The 23,384-nt window shown below is 39.4% G+C and overlaps 1 protein-coding gene across 7 annotated transcripts in view; it reads left to right on the top strand.

The window, feature by feature from the left end:
• Positions 1-23,384, top strand: part of LOC121282065 (protein phosphatase 1 regulatory subunit 12A-like) — a 301,831-nt gene that overhangs the window by 41,652 nt on the left and 236,795 nt on the right. For all 7 annotated transcript variants that reach the window (XM_041195472.1, XM_041195470.1, XM_041195471.1 and 4 more), the window contains exon 2: positions 17,584-17,714. In XM_041195472.1, the coding sequence (XP_041051406.1) occupies positions 17,584-17,714 (131 nt within the window). The remainder of the gene's footprint in view (positions 1-17,583; positions 17,715-23,384) is intronic.

The raw sequence follows: 23,384 nt of genomic DNA, 5'->3' as shown, positions 1-23,384 counted from the left end.
CAAAATTTCATTAATTTATTGAAATAAATTTGTGTTTTGAATCTTTCTTTATGAAAAGAGCTTTCTGATAATTTAAGAATTTTAATACAGGCAACTTCCATTTGTGGTATGCCTTCTCTGAAGAAGTTGAAAAGTAAAACTGATATATTCTGGATTCAAATTTAAGGGCATGAGCTGCAAAAGTAAGGTTCCTTGCTAAATTTTCTTCATGGCTTTAAGCTCAAGTGTCAATGAGTTGTGAGTCTGAAAAATCTATTAAAATGTAATTCCAGTTCATCTTTAGAGAGATTTCTTTAGTGTTGTATGCTGGTTAGCTTTGCACTTTTTGAGCAATGCAAGAAGAGAGCAAGTGGAGAAGTTCACCGAAAACAGTACATTTGTTACATTATTCTTGTATTGGCAGCGTGATTAAATATTCTGAATTTGTATTTATATGGCTAGGATTTTTTTCAGTTGTATTTTGAGAATTGTAGATCACAAGACACTTTCTGCTGTATTGTGTGTGTAGCTGAAAGCAGTTCAAGCATATCTGTTAGCCACTGTTCTGGAGATTTATCAAGACTTCGCTGTTTTCGCTTCCCAGGCTCACTTGGTTGTTCACGCCACATTGCTCAAGATAGTTAACATTGGTACCTTTTAGTATTAGAGCTTACTAGTCATGTTCAGCTCAACATAAGGTAAATATGGCAGTGCTGCCACAAGGTGTTTCCCCCAGGATTTTGTAGGCTTCCTGGCGTTTGAGAAGCCCTTGCAGGACACATTCATTCATTTCAGGCACATATTGAATGCTGGGACTACTGCTGCATCTGTTTGCACTTCAGCTAAAATTAAAGTTAACTAAGTTAGTTTTCTGTCCCATTAGTGCACCAGAACCTAACCCACAATGTGAATAAAAGGGGATATTAGACAACCAATAACCCAGATTTCCCGATCAATGGGGAACAAATGGTGCTTGCCATTCATTATATTCAGCCACATATGTTGTGTGGGCCTTTGCACTGGAAGTTGTCCTTGGAAAACAAACTGCACAGTGCCTTCTGCAGAGAATCTGAGATCTGTATGGACAGGATGATTGCCTCCTTAGTTGATCAGATTAAAGAATCCTTACTGGGACACACAGGGTTAAAAAATCTGTTTGCTTAGCATCAATTCAAAGCAGTGCTACACAGACCACCTTGATTCTGCAGGCCGACAGTACCCTGAGTTCCATCCTGTGTGCCCTGTGAGTTTCTTTAGTGGTATTAATGCAGAAACCTACGTGGAATGCACATGTTGCAGATAGCGCAGCCTGCCCAACGGAAATTGAGGTAGTCTACATAGCGGCACTCTGGACCATTACTATTCAAATAAAGTTTTAGCTTGCATGGTCTAAACCAGAAAATGTGACTTAGAATATGCAATTCAATTCCATTTCATGCATGGAAAGCAAAATAATGAGAATAAAAGAAATAAAAGACAACATTTTTAAATAGTTTTAAATTTAAAAAAACTCATAATTAAATTCTGAACGAATGAGAGTCCATATTTGTAAAAGTTAATTTTCAGTGCTAATGAAGTTTTTTTGTTAGCAATTAAGACTTATGCTTGTAGTCACTTGGTGATATAGAACTTGTGTATTGCTGAAAAAAGAGACTAGCTGTTGAAGCTTTTCATCATGCTCTAATCAGGACAAATGCAAGAATCCCAAATTTCAAAAGGAACAACAATTAATATTGCATAAGAAAAGAGTGCTGATTGGCTGGAAAATCAACTCTAGTCGAGACATTGCTATGTACAATGCGTAGGGAGCTATTGTTCCTGTGCTTTTATTTTATGCGTGCTAGAAGCTACATATATTCATATACAAGGACTTGTCCTCTACAGGCAAAAGGACCATATCTAGGTATTGCACCTCTTTTGAATTAAATAGAAGCATGTGGAACAAGGTCCAAAGAGTGGTAATGGGACAAGTAAAGAAACAAAATGTGTTCAGAAGAGGTGTGAATGGCAGAATATAATGAATAACTATCATCCAAAAGTAAAAAGAAAATAAAATAGAAAAAACGCTTGCAGAAAATAAAATAGAAAAAAAGGCTTGCAAAAAAATAAAAATCAAGAAAATGAGATGGCAGCAGAGGCTACGGTCTGAAATTGTTGAACTTGGTGCTGAATCCAGAAGGCTGTAAAATGCTCAATCAAAAGATGAGGTGCTGTTCCTCCAGCTTTCAAGCCTCATTGGAATGCTGCAGAAAGTTGAGGACAGAGAGGTCAGTGAGAGCAAGGTGAAGAATTAATGAATTCCTATTAAAGCTAAAATTAAGTAAACTGAAATTGATTTTAAATTCCTTACAGTTAAATACATTATTAGAGTTTTCAGAACTTGTGCCCCAATCACTTCTGCTGAAGCTGGATGAGGATTTGACTTGACTCCTGATGGTCTCCCACATTTTACTCATCCCTAATTGCTGCTACCTATATGTTAACTCACTCCAAGTCCGGTTCACCTATCACCCCTGTGCTTCTGGTCAAGCAGTGTCTTGATTCTAAAATTCTCATCCTTATTTTCCAATCTCTCCATGGTCTCACTCCTCCTTATCTCTGTTACCTCCTCCAGCTCCATAGCATCCAAGATATGTGCTCATCTAATTCTGGCCTCCTTGAGCACCCATGATTTTAATCACTTCACTGTTTGGGTGTGTCTTCAACTGCCTCGGCCCTAAGCTCTGGAATTCCCTTCCTACGTCACTCTGCCTCTGCCTCACTTTCTTCCTTTAAGACACTCCTTAAAACCTACCTCTTTGACCAAGCCTTTGGTCATCTGACCTATTATCTTGTTATGTGGCTCTTAGAAACTATTTTATATTGTTCCTTAAAGTATCTTGTAATGTTTTATAACATTAAAGATGCTATATATAAGCTGTTTTTGTTTTGTATGTGGACATCCAAATCTCCCTGAACATTAATTTTTTTAAAAATGTTTCTTGCTTTTTAAAAAAATCCGCTTTTCTCCTTTCTCTATCAAAGTGAATAGTCTCATATTTCCCCACATTATCCCCCATCTACTGCCTTATTTCCCACTCATTTAACTGTCTATATCCCTTTGTAGCCTCTGTGTTCTCAGAATATTGATCCATCTAGATTTATATTGTCAGAAAACTTAGATACATTACACTTGGAACCTTCATCTAAATCAGTTATTTAGATTGTAAATAGCTGAGGCTCCAGCACTAGTCCTTGCGGCCCGCTCTTAATTACAGCCTGTCATCTTCTAAATGCCCGTTTATTCTTACTCTCTGCTTTCACCAATCCACTATACATGTTAATATGTTACTCGCATCCCCATGAGCTCTTATCCTGCGTAAAAAGTAAACCGCTTGTTTTTTTCTTCAAATTTCATGTCAGAACCTGCTTGCAATATGCAGTAGCTGCAAAGGAGCTGCAAACTCACTGATGAAATGATGTTGAATCCAACTCGCCTCCTTGATGTTGAAGTCCTATTTAATATAGAAATGTTCCTCCTTTTAAATTGATCCCAATGCAAGGCATGAAGGAGTAGCATTCCTGCCTGCAGGAACACGAATTACACTGTTAACAAATGTCTTTCTATCAAGTGAAGAACCTAGTAGTTTCTCGCACCAAGTTTGAGGATTCTGTTAAATATCAATTAATTGGAATGCACATTGTGTTACTTGGTGCCATGAGGAATTGTACACAACATTTTTTGTTTGAATTTAAATATGCCCACTTTTTTTTGTAAAGTGTGTTCATTCAGAGATAATGCATCAAATACTTCTTTCCTCCTAAGTTATGTTATTGGTGAAGTTCTAACGTGGAGCAGCTATGGACATACGTATTGTTTGGGAGCACTAATATTCCTGGCCAACTGGTGTCTCCTGAGCTATGTGTGATTTTTCAGCAGCTAAAGTGTGTCTCTTAAACACCATTCTTAAAAATAGACTAGTGAGTGAATTCCTTTGCAGTTGATATTGCCTTGGAGGCATTAGTGCATTTGGCTTGTTTCTGGCGAAGACCAGTCTACTCTCTGGACGTACATTCCATTGCCAGAAAGCTGAGCACAATTTGGATGCATAGAAGCGCAGTGAACAAATTAGCTCTGATACTACACTGTTGCAGCCAGCAATACTCAACTAATTCCCTGGTAAATGAATGAACTTTCAAATACTGGCTTTGTTCTGTCTCCACTAGTTGCCAGGAGTTCAATCTTAGATAATTTCCAGGGTATTAACAGTATGTTGCCTCTTTCACCAGATTTATTTCATTACTTAAAATAAAGTTAATTTGTGTTTATTTCAAACTAAGGTTTAAGTTAATAACAGGGCTGTAAGTTGTACATTCAGATATTTGAATGTTTACGTGATTTGTATGGACTCTGAAGCTGTTGAGTATTGTTATGAGTTTTTAATGGTTTTAATTTGTGTTGTGGCTCATGGTTTTGTGACTTTTGTCCTGTATATTTTATTAAATAAATTTTTGATTTCTCTGAATTTGTATTTCATTCTCATTGCTCAGGATTCACACTACTCCAAGCTCTATATTGACGATAGAATCAGTATTCATTGAAAGTACTGAAAAATTGACAGCAATGAATGAAATGATACAATGTTGATCTTTTTTCAGTTGATTTTCTAAGCGAATGATAGTGAGATGAACTCTTCATTATGTTTGCCAATGACCTGCCAGATTTTATACAGAAATTTCTGCTCATTTCCTCAATAAAACAGGTCCTCAACAGCTATGTAAAATACTTAATCTTATGGATTAAAGAAAAGATTGGTACAAATTTCTATTGTAATTTGTACATTTTCATCTGGGTGATCTCTATTCAGTCAAAATTTATCATTTTTAATTCCTTGTATTAAGCATTTATAGAAGTTTTTGTGAAACTTGAACAAATTGTTTCAATTAAGTCTTCCTACTTTAATCTTGGAATATGTTAAATTGCAGAGTACTAATTTAAAGCTAAAATTAAGTTGCCTTGTTGTAATTGGACAGGTTTTCAATAGTGTTTCACTTTTTAGAGTTTAAGAAGTTGGTCCGTTTAACCACAAAGCTAGCAAAATGATAGCTAAAATTATATTTTAAACTTATAGCAGATCCTAAATTACCACATGAACTGCTATTTGTTGGTAAGGGGTGACTCAAAATCGCTTAATGCAGTTGCATGCTTCATATCATTTGTCCATGGTTAGCGCTGAACATAATCTATTAATTCTCTCAAATTTTGTTTTATTTAGCAGTTCCAACTTGTGTAGCAGGGTACAGTAAATTCTACTGTAAAGCTTCTAATCTGTCTGGAGCCTTATGAAGTTTAATGCAGGGTGAATGTCAAATGTGGATCACCAAAATAACTTCATCCTTGCACATCCATTCAGCAAGAACCTACAGACACCTATGGCAACATTGAAACATCCTCTTAATGATTTAGGTTTCTCATTATCGTGACCCAGCCATTTCATGTGTTGCTAATTCTACGTAAAATCAAATCATCTAAACATTAGTTTTTTGTATTTGAATTTCGACTTCATTGTTCTGAGGTTTGGTGACTAGTTTGTAAGCGGTATTTCCTTTTATATGTTGTCCTATAACCACAAAGATTTCTTTGTTTTAAGGCTGAAATGCCCTGTTTTCTTCAGTCCTTACATTGATACTTGGAGGAATATTCAAGTTTGTATTGCTTGGCTGTCATGGTTTTGGATCAAGATGACCCTGGAAATAAATAGGTTTTCTCATCCTCCGCTAGACAAATCGAAGCCAGAGTAGCTGTAAACACATGGAGCTGTTCAAAGGACTATTCCAGTCGCACCCTTCCTGCGTTTACTGGCTAATGCAATGCACTGAATGTGAGGCCCCTTCTCTGTAACAATCATTTATAAAAATCAAGCCCATTAGCACAATAACCATGCTGTAATCAGCATATGGCCATGTGATATTTATAAGATTTTCTTATCAAATAACTTAAGCCCCTTCACTTCACTGGGTGCCTCTGATAGAACGCAAAATAAATCTAGAGCATGGGATCTATAATGAGTTCAGATTCACCCTGATATACAGGGGAAATAATGTAATTATAGCCTGCATTATGGGCAGCATAGAAATAGGCGATTGCAATCAGTTCAAACCTTCGGAGAATATTGAGACAGAAAGCTCAACTCTTCAGTATTTTAACTCAAAATACATTCAGGGATCCTTAGTATTGTAATTTTAATAAAAAATGTAGTTGCCATGCAGGGTTTTACACTCTAGAAAAAGACTCATTTATTTTTGCACAGTGGCTGTGTTGTGGATTAATTAAAATAATGTTTTCAAGCTAATAATTTGTTGGGAGTTGCCGAATGATTTTCTAGTCCTTATAAGGTCACAGTTTAGGGAGACCATAATGGAGTGCAATTATCCATGAAGTTAAATCATGTCCTTTCCTTGCTGTCATAATGAGCAATTGGCAAAGCTGCTGGAGTTTGGAGTTCAGAATTCCTGCAGCTTTTGTGTGGTTGGAAACATATATCGTGGCATTGCCACAGGCATAGACTTATTTTAATATTATCAAAATCTTTTCCTTAGTTACATGTAGGTAGTACGGTGTTCCTCTTTCCATTTTACCGCCTCTCCCATCTCTCTTTCTTTCTTTCTCTCTCTCTCTCATGCTCACTCACACTCACGTGTACACAGAATATTATGCTTTCTGTGCATTTTAAGCTGAAAAATGTATAGCTTTCTTAGGCTGTGCTTATGCTGCACTACTTGGCTGGATCTGGTAGCTACAGGATAGAAAGAGTAGCTAGGATTTCCTGTGAATCTGAGTGACATGAGAATTTTTTTGTGTGATTAAGTAGTTGTGTAGCATGCTCCTCCTTTGCAAGTATATTTTTGCATGTTTTAAGAGAGTGGGTAGAAGCGTCTGCTTTCTCAAAATATATTTTTTAAAACTACAGGTTATAAAGAACTCTTAAATACAGTAGCCCCCGGGTACTATTTAAGGCTGCCTTTGCAACATTAGAGATGTACTCTATAGCTACATACTAGGTTTTTGAAGTGGAATTTGCTTTATTACACTTCCTGGTCTAATCAGAAAAGTGACTCATGTTATGCTGTGGTTTTGAACTTATGCACAACCAAAACCACTATTTAAATGTAAAAATGGCAACATAATTTCAACCACAGAAACTACGTGCAAGTTCAATTTCTTACTGCAAAACATAAAACAATGTTTGCACAATTTACTTGAAAAAATTTCAACTGCAGAATTACGGTGATTGAAATCCTCTTGAAGATTTCAATCAGAGAATTAAATTCAGTAATTCAATGCATTTTTGACTGAATATAATGTTAACTATAGAATGTATAAATTTGTGATTGGTGAAGTGTCATTTAAGTAAGATCACATTGCTGTGTATTCTAATTGGTGCCTAAATGTGCCCTAATGGATTCTTACATATATTCTACAAATGGCAAGTCCTTAAAATTGTTGTGTTCCTGAAAAGTGCAACTTACTTTAAGCGAATCACATTTTCTCATTAAAACCAATGTAAAAACTGTAGTTAGGTTCTGTAAGACCTCCTTCAATAGAGAAAAAAATTAAAATTTATACCCTATAAGTTGAAATACTTTACATTGCTAAATTAGTAAATGAAATAACTTTCAAAATAAAACAAATTTAAAAAATGTAAACGAAATATAGTAAGGTGACTTTCTACTTGCCTCCCACTTGCTGCTGGTCCTGCTTCCTGAATCTCCTGGTCACCACGGAACCTCCCTCTCACCGACCCACTGGTTCATGGCCTTTCTGCTCCCTAACGCACCGTCTACTGCCACCCCCCAACTTGTGACCTTTCTCACTCCCTAACCCACCCTCTTGCCAATCCTTGTTCTCGTTAACCACCCCCCTCCCCGCCCCCCCAACACTCCAACTAATTGCTTCCTCCTTCTGAACTCCTGCTATGGCTTGCAAGTTGAAGCTGCTGCTCCTGTCTTTCACCACTCCTCTTCAGTGCCCTCACTCACAGTGAAGGTTCAGGGGAGGGAAACGGTGAGCGGGAGAGTCGAGGAGTAGGAATTTTAGCGATAGCAAGATGGTGAATCAGAAAGTGGCAAAGGCCTCCAGTTGGTGGATTGGTAGAGGCTGAATTAGGGTGTGGCAGAGGCTGCATTTTGGAGGGTCAGCAGAGCGAGAAAAGATCAGGAAGCAGGAGAGGTCAATTGGGTCACGCAATTCTATGTCAGACTGCCGTGGAATGACTTTGAAAAGAAATATGCAACACTAAATGAAAACGCAGGCCCCGTTAACTGATCGTTAAAACGAAACAATGTAAAACGGGACAATGTTAAACGGGGACTGTGCTGTATGTAAAACTTGGTTGTCTATTGACAGACTTTTGTCACAAGGGCTATTTTTAAATGTTAAGTCTATATAGATATGAATTTGTAATTAGTCGTAGTCTAAGCTCTTTTAAATAAAACAAAACACACAACCTTTTCTCTTCAAAGTGCTGAAACTGATTGTATAGTTCTAACAGCCTTCTGAAATATGACCAAAGTAACATTCTTCCTGTAGAAACCTAGACAGTGATTCAACTATGAATGGTATCTTAACTGAGTTCCATCAATTATATAGTACATTTAATGAAGGGAAATATTCAGGGCCACCTGTCTGAAGTGTAATCATACAAATTGACAACAATCTGTTGCGTTGCAGGGGACCATAGTTGAGTCTGCTCCTTTGCTGAGCTAACATACATACGTATTTATTTCCAGAAACTTGCTTCAATTGCTATCAGGAATGGCAAATTGACATTTTTATTTGCTTTCTCTCATTAATCCTCTAAGTTGTAATATCTCTATTGGAATCTGGCATGGACAGTTAACTCAGCACAAGCTGGTGATCAAACCTGAATCTTCTAATCTTTGTGGCTCACTACCTGGTGAATAAATGTGCAGAGCTATTACATTAGCATATGATTTACTTACAGTTGTTAAAAAATACCTTGATTCAGTCAGCATGCTACAGTTTTCCTGGCAATGGTATGGTAAACAAATTTTTAGTTGATGTATCAAAATATGACAACAGCCTTCCTTTAAAATTCTTTTTCATTTAGTTAAATTCTACTTTATAAATGCTCGTATGCTGGAATTGTTCATTAAAATGTTATTTTGCAGCATAATTGCTGCAGTTATGCTGCTTTCCAAGTGTTGTAACTTGGTTTTTTTAATGTTCTTTTTAAGCTGTTCTGTTGATGATATAGTCACCCAAATTAGAATGTCAGGGCTTCAGGCCAGTGTTTAGATGTGATTAAAAATAAAAATACCTGGAAAAACTCAGCAGGTCTGGCAGCATTTGCAGAGGGGAACACATCTTCCCTTCACTCCCCTTGGTGGCATTCCAGAGGGATTGTTCCCTCCGTGACACCCTGGTCCACCCCTCCATCACCCCCTACACCTCAACCCCCTCCCACGACACCTTCCCATGCAACTGCAGAAGGTGCAACACCTGCCCCTTTACTTCCCCTCTCCTCACCATCCAAGGGCCCAAACACTCCTTTCAAGTGAAGCAGCATTTCAGTTGCACTTCCCTCAATTTGGTCCACTGCATTCGTCGCTCCCAGTGCGGTTTCCTCTACATTGGAGAGACCAACCGCAGACTGGGTGACCGCTTTGCAGAACACCTTAGGTCTGTCCGCAAGCATGACCCAGACCTCCTTGTCCCTTGCCATTTCAACACTCCACCCTGCTCTCATGCCCACATGTCTGTCCTTGGCCTGCTGCACTGTTCCAGTGAAGCTCAACGCTAACTGGAGGAACAGTACCTCATCTTCCGATTAGACACTTTACAGCCTTCTGGACTGAGTTCAACAATTTTAGATCATGAACTCTCTCCTCCATCCCCACCCTCTTTCCGATCCCCCCCCCCCCTTTTTCCAATAATTTATATAGACTTTTCTTTTCCCACCTATTTCCATTATTTTTAAATGTATTTCCATCCATTGTTTTATCTCTACCTTTTAGCCTATTTCGATCCCTTCCCTTCACTCCACCCCACCCCCACTAGGGCTATCTGTACCTTGCTTGTCCTGCTTTCTACCCTTAATTAGCACATTCCTTAGATAATATCACCACCTTCAACACCTCTTTGTCCTTTTGTCTATGGCATCTTTTAGCTATCTCCACCTATCACTGGCCCTCTATCCAGCTCTACCTGTCCCAAGCACCCCCCCCCACCCCCCACCAGCTTATATTTCACCACTTTTCTATTTTTACTTAGTTCTGTCATATGGACTTGAAACATTAACTGTGTTCCTCTCCGCAGATGCTGCCAGACCTGCTGAGTTTTACCAGGTATTTTAATTTTTTTTTTGATTTTCAGCATCCACAGTTTTTTGCTTTTATTTTAGGTGTGATAAGTTGAAACCCTGTTGAGTTAATGTAAAATCTACCAGACTGTTATTTGAAGAAGAGCAGGGGAGTTCTTCCAAAGTCATGGCCAGCATTCCTCCCTCAACCAACACCGCTGAAACAGATTAACTAACCACTCTTGTTTTTGTGATTTTGTGTGCATTTTGGCTGCTAAATTTACCTACAGAACACCATTGTCTCCATTTTTCAAGTAATGTTTTGACTTGGGAGTGCTGTGGATGCCTTGAGATTGTAAAAGATGCCATATAAATGCCAGTTCTCTGTTTTAGATTGAATGTGATTTATCTAAAGGAAAACATTGATGTTTGAGTATTGTACTGGAGAAAGGATATGCCTTTGAGGGACCCAAGTGCAATTGTGACCAAAGCTTTTAGTTCAGCACAGCTTGAATGTTACTACTTTATATTTTAAAAACTCCCTTTAACAGAGTGTATATATTTATGGCATTGAGTGTGCTAACGTTCTCAGAACTGCAGAATTGCAATTGGAGCTCCAGGTAGCCAGATTTTAAATTTTTGTTTTTTAAATAAAATTCTTTGGAACAAAACTTGTTACGTGAAAACATTGAAACAAGTATTTCAATAAAATCACTTTAGATAGAGATTTGCATAATATTTCTGATGTGATTCTAAATCTTTGGGAACTCTTTTGTGTGCCACTAATCAGAATAGGATTTCAAAGTAAGTTTTGAGGTTTGTTGAAAAAAGTTAATACTAAAGCATGAGAACAAGAGGCTAGGAGAATCTTTCAGAAGTTGAGTCTAGAAGTGCCAAAGACAGTATTTTGACAGCATATAAACTGAAGTAACAGTAAAGGCATGTGATGTTATGGTGGTGAAAGTAAGCAGTCTTTGTGACGGAGGATATGGGAGATTAAGGTTAGACCATTTTGAGTTGCTGCAGAGGGTGTGAACAATATGCCCCCGGCTGAACCCAATGTTTAAGGAGAGGGAGGAGAAATAGCAGTTGTTGTGGCGAGGGCTGAAAATTATGACTTCCTGGAGGTGGTGTAAGGTTGGGAAAGGTGAAGCTGAATATTATTGGTGTTCATGTGGAAGCTGCATTCTCTATCATTGGGATATTAAAATATCAGTCTGCAGCAGGTTTGTACTGGCTTTGGTGTTTGGTTTAGCAAACAAGATGAAACCACAATAACTGCAATATTACAAAGCAACCTTCATTTAAAAAAAAACTTCTGTATTAGTAAAGAGATGTTATTTAAGTACAGGGCTTTACTTAATCAGCTTGGGCAGTATAATTTTACCATATTTCATTCCTACCTAGTATTTTTGTTTCGATCTGTTTCACACGTGCAATAGATCTGACTGAAAATTTCATATTATCATCTTGTTTAGTAACTCTTTGTTCATTTCTTTTTCTATTATTCTAACATTCCATTTACCACCCTGATTCAAAATCAGTTGGTTTATCTTGTGTACCCTTTCTATCACTTTTTAAAAAGGAACGTGGAATTCTGCATAAGCTGATCTGCCAGTGACTTTTATAACTTATAGATAATTTTTTTCTGTGGGGAGAGAAAAAGAAATCCTGAAACATGACAATAGGCTTCTATTAACAATGGATGAAGCATTTGAAATTGATGAATTTCTAGCAGACAATTTTGTTGTACATTCTGAAGCACATTGAATCTTAGAAATGCAAGGCCTGTATTTAGTGGAAACTTTTGAAACAATGCACTAGAATATTGTTAAATGAAATTATTATATGTTATGTTTAAGAGTTTTATTATTTGTTCATGGGGTTGTGTTGTCGTTGGCAAGGTCAGCATTTATTGTCCATCCCTAATTGCCCTTGGGAAGGTGATCATGTGCTACCTTGAACTGCTGCAGTCAATGTGGTGTAGGTACATGTAATGCTGCTAGCGAGGGAGTTCCAGGATTTTGATCCAGTGACAATGAAGGACAAGGGTAGCAATATTTCCAAGCCAGGGGAACTTGGTGGTGGTGTTCCCATGTGTTTGCTACCCTTGTCCTTCTGGCAGAGGTCATGGGTTTGGGAGGTTCTGTTGAAGGAGGCTTGGTGAGTTTCTGCAGTACATCTTGCAGATGGTGTACACTGCTGCCATTATGCATCGGTAATGGAGGGAGTTGAAATTTAAAGCGGTGGATGAGGTGCCCAATCAAGTGGGTTTCTTTGTCCTGAATATTGTCTAGCTTCTTAATTGTTGTTGAAGCAACACTCATCCAGACAAGTGTTGTGTATTCTATCACACTATTAACTTGTGGAATTGCTTAGTTCAAGTGTGCATTGTGTAGGCAAAGATATTTTGTGGTTGATTACTGACTGCTTGTTACTAATAGTAATGACATTTAAGCTAGTGGTTAAACATAGCTGAGGTGTTGAGTTTCACATTTCTACTCTTGAACCACCTTGTTATCCTGACTTTTTGGCAAACTACTTTGAAGCTTTGTCTCCTTCTACTGAGGGTTACTTTTGGTATATTTGCTAATGCAAATAGGGAGGTTTACTCAACATTTTTTTGAACTGGTCATGATTTCATCATTTTTCAAGGAAGCATTTTGCATGTCAGTATCTATTTGCATAAATGTTTCTTTTAATGTTTGCATTGAAGAAGGAACAAATCCATTGAGAAAAGCTGAGGCATTTAAAAAAAAAGGGCATTTGAGTTCTAGACAGGAAAACTGATGCTCCACCCAGGTGTGTTGAATGATACAACTGAGATTTATTAACTCATTTACCCCTGTCAAGTAGATAACCATGTTGTTTGATTAGAATTCTTGTTGTAATACAATTTCTATTGCCCAGTATTCTTCCTCTATCATTCCAATTATGCAAAGTTTGTTTCATTCCTGTATTTGTGCAAGTGTGGCTTATAGAAATTCTAGTTCAGTGAGACTTTGAATCTGAAGCTTTTGCCTCAATCTAGTTTTGCTGAAAGAGACATGTTTAAGCTTTTTGTCTTGCACTGATCAAGACACATGCAAGAATACCAATCTAAGGGGAAAACAATTTATACTGTATGTGAAGAGAGTGCTGATTGGTTGGCAAGTGGATTGCCATGGAGGATGCACCAGTGATGGTGACTGGCAGTCAACTGTCAAGCATTGTTTGAAATTTAAACCAGGCAGCTTGACCCTGATTGGTCAAGGCATTACCATGAGGAATGAGTTCGCGAATGCCTGTCACTTATTTTGTTTAACTGGAACAGGCGCAGTGTATGTACATGTTCTTTCTGCGTGCGAAGAACACGGCCCTGTGCATTAATATATGTAGCTTCCAGTACACGCAGCCTGACTGACTATTTTAAATTGGTTGTCAGTGTAATTCTTAGCATACTGAGGATTATTTAGCAAATGTCTGATCGCGGAATGGGCTGGTTGGGTACGTTCTGTACCCTGCCTATTGTGAACAGCGGAAGGGACGTATTGTTTGATACGATCCGCCAGCCTTTAGGACGTACAGCCCACATACTTAGCATCACAATGGCACTGAACTTCATATACCACATGGCTCATTTGTGTGATAGGCAGAATGTCTTTTTGGCTTTACTGCAGCGTCCTGTTGGTGATGAATACCACTGATACTGCTCCTGTATTGTAGCAGCATGAAACAGCTAGCTTCAGCTGTTGCTCAAATTTTTGAGATACCTTGCCCTTCCAGGGTAATCTAAGGTAGATTGGGCACTTTTCAGGGCTGAAAGTAATGGCCTTGGGCCCATTCATGAGTCTGCATGATATACAGCACGAAATGATCTGATCAGGGTAGCCATTAACCCACAAGATGCCTTTAGTGTGCCCTATTTCAGCATCAAGCTTGCATGGTGACCAAATGGCTCGGGCCCTTTTTACAAGGTTGTTGGTAAGACCAACTTTATAGTGTGTGGAACTGTAAGAATCCCAACGCGTATGTTGACCAGTGAAGGTAGGCTTGCGGTAGACCATGATAGAGAGCCCCCTGGCAGATTTCTCAACTAGTCCATCAAGGAAAGGGAGTTCATCTGACTGCTCCATTTCATAGGCTGGCAACTTGTTTAAGATGAAATGTGAGCATTTTTATTCTCATTTCTATTTTCACCCTTGCAAGATGTACAAAATATAGGTAAATAAAGGCTGCTATGCAACATCAACTTATTAACACTTATAATGGAGCATCCCAAGATGCTTCATGGGAGCATTGTAAAACAAAGTATGACACCGAGCCACATAAGAAGAAGTAGGTCAGGTGACCTAAAGCTTGGTGAAGAGGTAGGTTTTAAAGAGTGTCCTGAGAAGAAAGTGAGGTAGAGAGGTGTAGGGAGGGTATTCCAGAGGTTGGGTCTGCGCAACTGAAGGCATGCCACCAATGGTGTAATTAAAATCAGGGATGCACAGGAGGCTGGAATTAGAGGAGCACAGAGGGTTTTGGGGCTGGATGTGTTACGACTTTCTAGTCATGGTTCATGTTAATATTTTGAGGTAATGTTTAATTTTGGGAAGATTATTGTTAAAGTAAGGCAATTAAAGTTCTAGGCTTTAGAGATTGCCAGAATACCTCAAGAAATAGTAGCTCAAAAGGTGACCCATGTTTGTTTAGTACATTTAGAATAGAAGAGAGATAGGGCTATAAAACAGCAGGTAGGCTTACTTCGCTAAAGAGCTGGAGACATGATGTCAGCAATACTTGCAACAAGAACAATGCATCACAGATGTTTTTGTTTTACGAAATAGAGCTAAATTGGTTTAAAAGCATTTAGTTTACCCTGGAAGGCTATAAAACCCATTTACTTCAGATCAAAGAAATAATTGTGAATGAGGGATAATTAACCTAAAGGTAGGTTTGAGGACATCCAAGTGCATGGTATGGTGTTATAGAGATGGGTGGAGCTTAGGAAAGTTTTCTGGTTTCAAATTATTTGGGTGTTTTGTTGAAAGAGCCGCCGTTTAGGCCTTCGTGTAGTTTGCAGTTCACTGAGAGAAGAAAAACAAATTAAATCACAGTCAAACCTTTACTGTAACCAGAGTGTAAAAAAAAATTATTTCATTAGCTGTGTGGAATGTGGATAAGGCTTAATCTCTATTTGAATTTTGTGAAGCAACAGAAACTGGAAAGTTGTCTAGTTTGAAACCAGTGGGAGAATCTACATTAGGTCCTACAGAGCCTTGTGGTAAAGAAAGCAACAGGCAGGTTAGCTTGGAAGCATTGAAAAGTAACCAGAATAAGGGACTGAGGCATCCACAGTTAATAGATGGTAAATAAAAGTTTTACCTCTGAGACTAGCAAGAGTTGAGGAGAATTCTCCGGAGGACTGTGGCATACCTATGGGGATAGTCCCTGCAAAAGGAAATAACTTTAAGATTAGTATGCCTTATATGGGAATCCTTGGGGGAAGCAGGAAGTAAATTTGAGTGTGTAACATACATAGTTATAAACCATGTTGTTAAACAAAATAAGCACTATTAACTTAAGTCTTTTTACATGCAATAAGGATTGTTTTGTTTAAAAAATGGTGAAATCTTGTGTGTAGTTCTGTTGATTAAAATGAGGTGTTTGGATTTCTACATAGATGTTAACTGTCTCTAACTGGATCATAACAATGAGGTTACAGATATTGGGAGGGTGAGGCCAAGCCATGGAGGGATTTGAAAATAAGGATAAGAAGTTTAAAATCAAGATGTTGCTTAACCAGGAGCCACGAGTTAAAACGTGGTTAGTTGAGTTTTGGATAACATCAAGTTTGCAGAGGGTAGAATATGGAAGACCAACCAGAAGTGAATTGGAATATTTGAGTCAAGAGGTAACAAAGACATGAATGAGATCAGAAGATCACCTCGGGATTAAAATTGATACCAAGATTGCGAAAAATCTGATTCTTTGACTGTTGACAGGGATGGAGGCAGTAGCTAGGGTACAGAGTTTGGAGCAGGGACTGAAAGCAATGTTTAATTGGAGGAAATTTCTGCTCACCCAGTACTGGATGTCGGGTAAGCAGTCTGATAACTTAGCAACAGTGGAGGAGTCTACAGAGGTGGTGATGAGGTAGAGCTGGGTGTCCTCAGCATAGATGTGAAAACTAACAACACCCCACAGGCCTTGATTTGTGTTGTCTCTTGCTTTACAGAAATTAGTTTTATGCAATCTGTGATGTTGTCCTAAGTAGCTGCAATTAAGTGGGTTTGATGGTACATTAAATCCTGAACAATCATCGTGGTGCTTTGATATGCTATCCATATTTGGACTGTGAAAAAGGGCATTGCAGTTTAGCTTTTCTAATGTGTAGTTGTATCTGGTGAACAGCTGCTGTGAAATAGTATCTTCAACAAAGATTTTGTTACCAGCTGAGCAGGTTGAGGGATTATGAAGCAAATGTTGGGAGGTCTAGGTTTGCTTGGAATTTCTTGGAACATGCAGTGGATTAAGAATTGTACTGAGGTTGTAATTCAGAACTGTCATCCTGAATTGATGAAAATAATGTTTGTACCTTTTAAATGTTCTGAGTCACATTATCCTTGATTTAGGTTGGATGATGGTGATCAATCATACATTTTATTGTTCATTTATAAAAAGGCTTGCAATGTTTTAAAGATTGTATTTTTGTTCACCAGATCTGCTCCCAAATTTTCTATCAACCTAATCAAGAATCTGAAATCTAGTCATGAAGTCAAGAGCTTAATATTTTATCAAAGTTTCACCAACATGTAAAATAGCTTATCATTTTTAAACTGTGCTAATGAGAAATGTCATCAAAAATAATTAGTTTTGAATATTTTATTTAGGATCTCGACAATAGTTAGCTGAATGCACTTGTGTAATAATGTATAAATATAGGATCATTAATCTATACAAGATTATGTAATACTTGTCTTGGTTTAGCCAGTGACTACAGTTTACACAATTCTCAGTTTTAATCTAGCCAGAGTGCTTGGTAAAATCAGTAAATATTAGAACATACAAGTTGGATCTATAGTTTTTAGATAAAGATGCTAATTAATGTTGTATTTTATTTTTGGCCTAAATTGTTTTTACTTGTGCCATTATTTGTCATTTTTGCCTCTTCTGATTTGATTTGAACACATGCTTTGTGAGGTGAAAGGCTTGCCACCTATACTGACTATTTGTTTGAACGTTCCTACTTGACCCCAGAAATAACTCAGATTATATTCCGTAAACCCCTGTGCAATAGGTTAATGATGAAGCTAAATTTATTATTTTTGTTTTACAGGCTTGCATTGATGAGAACCTTGAAATGGTGAAGTTTCTGGTGGAGCACTATGCAGACACTAATCAGCCAGATAATGAGGGCTGGACCCCGCTGCATGCTGTAGCATCCTGTGGATATATAAATATAGCTGAGTAAGTGGAAGTTTGTATAGAATAGTTTTGAAGTCATGTCTATGTGCTATGGTGAGAAAAGCTACAGGTGTGTTTCTATTAGGATGTGAAATACCTTTTTTTTCAGAAGTTCAGCTGATGAAATGCCATATAGAATGTTTTACCATGCATGCACAAGTATAGCTTTCTAATTTTGTACATTCCAACCACAATAGCCATGCAATTATTGGTTTCTATGAAATGTTTCCTGGATAGAAAAAACACAAAATATACTGTTAGTTTAAAGATCATTTCTAATCCATCTTTCTCCAGCTTGGAAAGCCTATGTGGCTGGTACTAGTGACTTGAATAGTTGCTTCATGCAGAGGCTACGTTTGTAGCTGGCATTGAGATGTTCCCCAGTGAGAAGCCGTTGGGACATGCCTGATTACCCTCACTATCTTTGTCTTGAGTGTTAATGTGGTTTAGGAACTAGAAAAACTCCTGGATATTTTGGTTTTCCCACTATTATTTGCTTCTGGCACACTATAACTTGGGAACAGGAGCAGTCTATTCAGCCCTTGATGTGCTATTCAATTAGATCATGCTCATCTCTATTTTAACTCCTACCCTTTTTTGTTTCACAAACCTTAATGTCCTTACCTAGTGACAAAATCTGTCTCGGTTTTGAAACTTTCAATTGATCTTGCCTCAGCAGATTTTTAGAAAAGAGAAATTCTATCAAGATTCATCAGCTGCTAGTGTGCACAGTGCATACATACATGATGCATTAAAAATCATGTGCCTGCATGAAGTTTTTGTCAGCTTTTTCAATTATAAAATGTCTTTGTCAACATTTATGATCACAACTGCTTATGTGAACTCACCCTGCTATAATTACACCTCCTATCAGTGGTAGCGCAGTAGCACCTTAATTTTCTATCTCTAAACTCAGCCTGTACTGTATAGAAATTCCTGTGCTTCAACTAGCTCTACTTTTATACTTCCTAATTGTTACATGCTTTCCAATTTATCATATATTAAAATATGATCAAGAAATAAGTATTGATTTTGAAGTTGTGCCTGAATGACATCAGTGCAGCCTGGCTCAATTATCCCTTGCCATCCAATGCCACATATTTGAATACTACACTTGATTTAATCTTTATGTGCAATGCTTTGAAAAATTGACTAGTATGCATAAGTGTATTTTTCTCATTGTTAGTGCTACTAAATAACAGGAATTTGTGTCTGCTGCCCTAGTCCTTCTCGATGGTAGTGGGTTTGGAAGGTGCTGTCCAAGAAGCCTTGGTGAGTACCTGCAGCACATCTTGTAGATGGTACACACTGCTGCTGCTGTGCGTCGATGGTGGAGGGAGTGGTGGGGTGCCAATCAAGCAGGCTGCTTTCTCTTGGATGGTGTCGAACTTAGAGTGTAGTTGGAGCTGCAATCATCCAGGCAAGTGGAGAGTATTCCATCACACTCCTGGTTTATGCCTTGTTGATGGTAAACAGGCTTTGGGGAGTCAGGAAGTGAGTTACTTGGCACAGCATTCCTAGCATCTGACCTACTCTTGTAACCACAGTATTTATATGGCTAGTCCAGTTCAGTTTCTGGTTAGTGATAACCTCCAGGATGTCGATTGTGGAGGATTCAGCAATGGTAATGCCACTGAATGTCAAGGGGCAATGGTTAGATTCTCCCTGGTTGGAGATGGTCATTGCCTGGCACTTGAGTGGCGTGAATGTTACTTGTTACTTGCTACTTGCCAGCCCAAGCCTGTATATTGTCGAGGTCTTGCTGCATTTGAATGTGGACTGCTTCACTATGTGAGGAGGCGTGAATGCTTCAGTATGTGAGGTGCTGAACATTGTGCAATCATCCGTGAACATTCCCACTTCTGACCTTATGGATCGAAGGAAGGTCATTGAGGAAGTAGCTGAAGCTGGTTGGGTCTAGGGCACTAGATGGAGGAACTCCTGGAGTGATGTCCTGGAACTGAGATGATTGACATCGAACAATCACAACAATCTTCCTATTTGCTAGGTATAATTCCAACAATGGAGAGTTTTTGCCTCTGATTTCCATTGACTTCAGTTTTGCTAGGGCTCCTTGATGCCACATTTGGTCACATGCTGCCTTGATATCAATGGCAGTCACCCTCACCTCACCTTGGGAGTTCAGTTCTTTTGTCCAATGTTTGAACCAAGGCTGTAATGAGGTCAGGAGCTGAGTGGCCCTGGCGAAATCCAAGCTGAGCATCCGTGAGCAGGTTATTGCTAAGCAAGAGCTGCTTTGATAGCACTGTTGATGATCCCTTCCATCACTTTACTGATGATCGAGAGTAGACTGATGGGGGTGGTAATTGACTGGGTTAGATTTGCCCTGTTTTTTGTGTATAGGACATACCTGGGCAACTTTTCGTATTGCTGGATAGATGTCAGTGTTGTAGCTGTACTAGAACAGTTTGGTTAGGTGTGCAGCAAGTTCTGGAGCACAAGTCTTCGGTACTTTTGGTGGAATGTTGTCAGGGCCCATAGCCTTTACAATGTGCAGTGCCTTCAGCCGTTTCTTGATGTCACATGGAGTGGATTGAGTTGGCTGAGGACTGGCATCTGTGATGGGGGGGATCTCAGAGGAGGCCGGGATGGATCATCCACTCAGCACCTCTGGCTGAAGATTGTGGCAAATGCTTCGGCCTTATCTTTTGCACTGCTGTTCTGGGCTCCCCTATCATTGAGCATGAGGATATTTGTGGAGCCGCAACCTCCAGTTAGTTGTTTAATTGCTCCACCATTCATGGCTGGATGTGGCAGGACTGCAGAGCTTAGCTCTGATCCATTGGTTGTGGGATCGCTTAGCTCTGTCTATCATGTTGTTTGCCCTTCAAGTAGCCCTGTGTTGTAGCTTCACCAGATTGACACCTCATTTTTAAGTGTGCCTGATGCATTTCCTGGCATGCCCTCCTGCACTCTTCATTGAACCAGGGTTGACCCCCTGGCTTGGTGGTAATGGTGGTTTGGGGCTATGCTGGGCCATGAGGTTATAGATTGTGGTTGAGTACAATCCTGCTGATGGCCCACAGTGCCTCATGGATGACCAGTTTTGAGTTGCTAAATCTGTTCGAAATCTGTCCCAATTAGCACAGTGGTAGTGGCACACAACACGATGGAGGGTATCTCAATATGAAGACTAGACTTCATCTCCACAAGGCCTGTGTGGTGGTCAGTCCTACCAATACCATTCAACAGATCCATCTGCAGCAGGCATGTTGGTGAGGATGAGGTCAAGCATTTTTTTCCCACTTGTTGGTTCCCCACCACTGCCGCAGACCCAGTCTAGCAGCAATGTTCTTTAGGGCTCGGTCAGTAGTGGTGCCACCGAGCCACTCTTGGTGATGGATATTGAAGTTCCCCACCCAGCGTACATTCTGCGCTGTTGCCACCCTCAGTGCTTGCTTGAAGTGGTGTTCAGCATGGAGGAGTACTGATTGATCAGCTGAGGGGATGGTGGTACATGATAATCAGCAGGAGGTCCCCTGCTGATTTGACCTGATGTCATGAGACTTCATGGCATCCATAGTTGATGTTGAGGGCTCCCAGGCCAATTCCTTCCCAACTGTATACCACTGTGCCGCCATCTCTTTTGGGTCTGTCCTACTAGTGAGATGGGATATACCGAAGGATGGTGATGGTGGTGCCTGGGAAATTATCTGTAAGGTATGATTCCATGAGCATGTTGTTTGACTGTTCTTGTGAGACAGCTCTCCAAATTTTTGCACTAGCCCTCCTGATGTTAGTAAGAAGGTCTTTGCAAGATCGACAAGGCTGAGTTTGCCGTTGTAGTTTCTGGTGCCTAGTTCAATGCTGGGTGGTCCATCCAGTTTCATTTCTTCTAGACTTTGTGGTTTGATACAACTGAGTGGCTTGCTAGGCCTTTTCAGAGGGCAGTTTAGAGTCACCACATAGCTTTGGACAGTTCTGACTTAACTGTAGTTACCCAGTAATTGTTAGACAGGTTAAAACCTAGTTTAACGCCTGTGAAAGTACGAATTGAACCCCCCCCCCCCCCCCCCCCCCCCCCCCCCCCAGCCACACTCAGTAGCCCCCTGCTCCCGACTCCCCCCTCAGCCCCTCCTGACCCTTCTTTCCTCCACCCACCCACCCACCCCCCAACCAAACCCCCATCCATCACACTCTATTCTCCAAGAGATGAAGGTATTCCTCTGCTGTTTAAATATGCCATGGGATCTTTTACATCCACCTGAGAGGTCAGGCAGGGCCTTATTTTAATGTCTCCCCTGAAAGATGCCTCTAATAGTACAGCGCTCCCTCAGTACCGCATGGGAGTGTCAACTTTGAATTTTGCATTCAAATTTTAGAATGGGTTTTGAGCCCATAACTTGTGACTTGGAGATGACAAGGCTACCAACTGAGCCATGGCTGACTTTAGATAATTGGCGAAAGAATTAGAATGGTTTTTTTTTTACACAGTAAGTTGCTATGATATTGAGTGCACTGTCTGAAAAGGTGTTGGAAGCAGATTCAGTTGTAACTGGAGGTTCAGTTGTAAAAGGAGGTTGAATATAAGGTTGAAAGGGAAGGATTTGAGAATGTATGTGGAATGACCAGGGGAGCTGCACTAATTGGTCAGCTGATGGGTTGAATGGCTTCCTTCCATGCTGTAATATTCTGAACGCAGAATCAATTTATTTAAAAATGTTAGTAATTTCTAATGGCTCCACTGATTTAGCCCAAAAGCAGTTGTGCCACACGGACTCAGCATTTCTCAAATTCAGTCACTTGTGCTGTTAGCAGATCTCAGCTGGGTCAGCAGGAGGAGTTCTGTAATTGGTCTTGAGGCCCTTGGTTCAGAAGGATTGCTACTAATGACTATCAAGCAAGTATTATTGGAAGAATGCATATATGACTGCCAAGTGAGAAAAGAAGTCAGCTCAGTAGTGAGGCTTCTGCAGCAAATTACTTGGTGATATTCACTGTTTAACCTCAGTAATAGGAGGGAGTATTTGGCACATTTGGAACTGTAGCCCAAGAAAAAATTAATGCCACCATGAGGAGAAAAAAGGCATAGAATAATGACAAAAATTAATAATTGAATTTCAACAATGCTGCTGGTAATTTCCACTCCCCCAAACTAAAAATATAAGTGCGAGGGAAAGCATTGATGCAATGAATGCAATTAAATGAATGCATGTACTTAGTAGAGCTGAATTTCTGATTTTGGGGTTGGGTAATACTTGTTCCCCTTTGTAGGGATTCTCCATGGAGCTCTTGTCTATTTTCAGTTCCCTATCATTGCCTTCCTCCACCCCTGCCTCAGCTTTTCTGCTGCTGAAACCCTCATCTGTGCCTTTGTTACTGCCAGACTTGACTCTTCCAATGTGCTCCTAGCTTCCCACATTCTGCCCTCCCTAAACTTGACATCATCCAGCATTCTACTTCCTTGTCCTAATTGGCAGCACAGCTGTGCTCGTTGACATATAGCCAAGTGGTTATGGTTTGTAACCCCAAGCTCAGGAGTTCAAATCTCACAATGGCAAACTATGAAACAATGTAATTTCATCTGAAACAGATGGAAATGGGTTTGTACTCGAAAGAGTTACTTAGCCAGTCTTTGACATCAGTTGTGCTCAAAAACAATCATTAAGAGTTCAAATCTCACAATGGCAAACTATGAAACAATGTAACTTC

This window comes from Carcharodon carcharias, chromosome 9 (genome assembly GCF_017639515.1).
Source record: "Carcharodon carcharias isolate sCarCar2 chromosome 9, sCarCar2.pri, whole genome shotgun sequence".
Classification (NCBI taxonomy): domain Eukaryota; kingdom Metazoa; phylum Chordata; class Chondrichthyes; order Lamniformes; family Lamnidae; genus Carcharodon; species Carcharodon carcharias.
The sequence above is the reverse complement of the archived record's forward strand: the minus strand, read 5'-3'. Positions and strand labels throughout refer to the sequence as shown.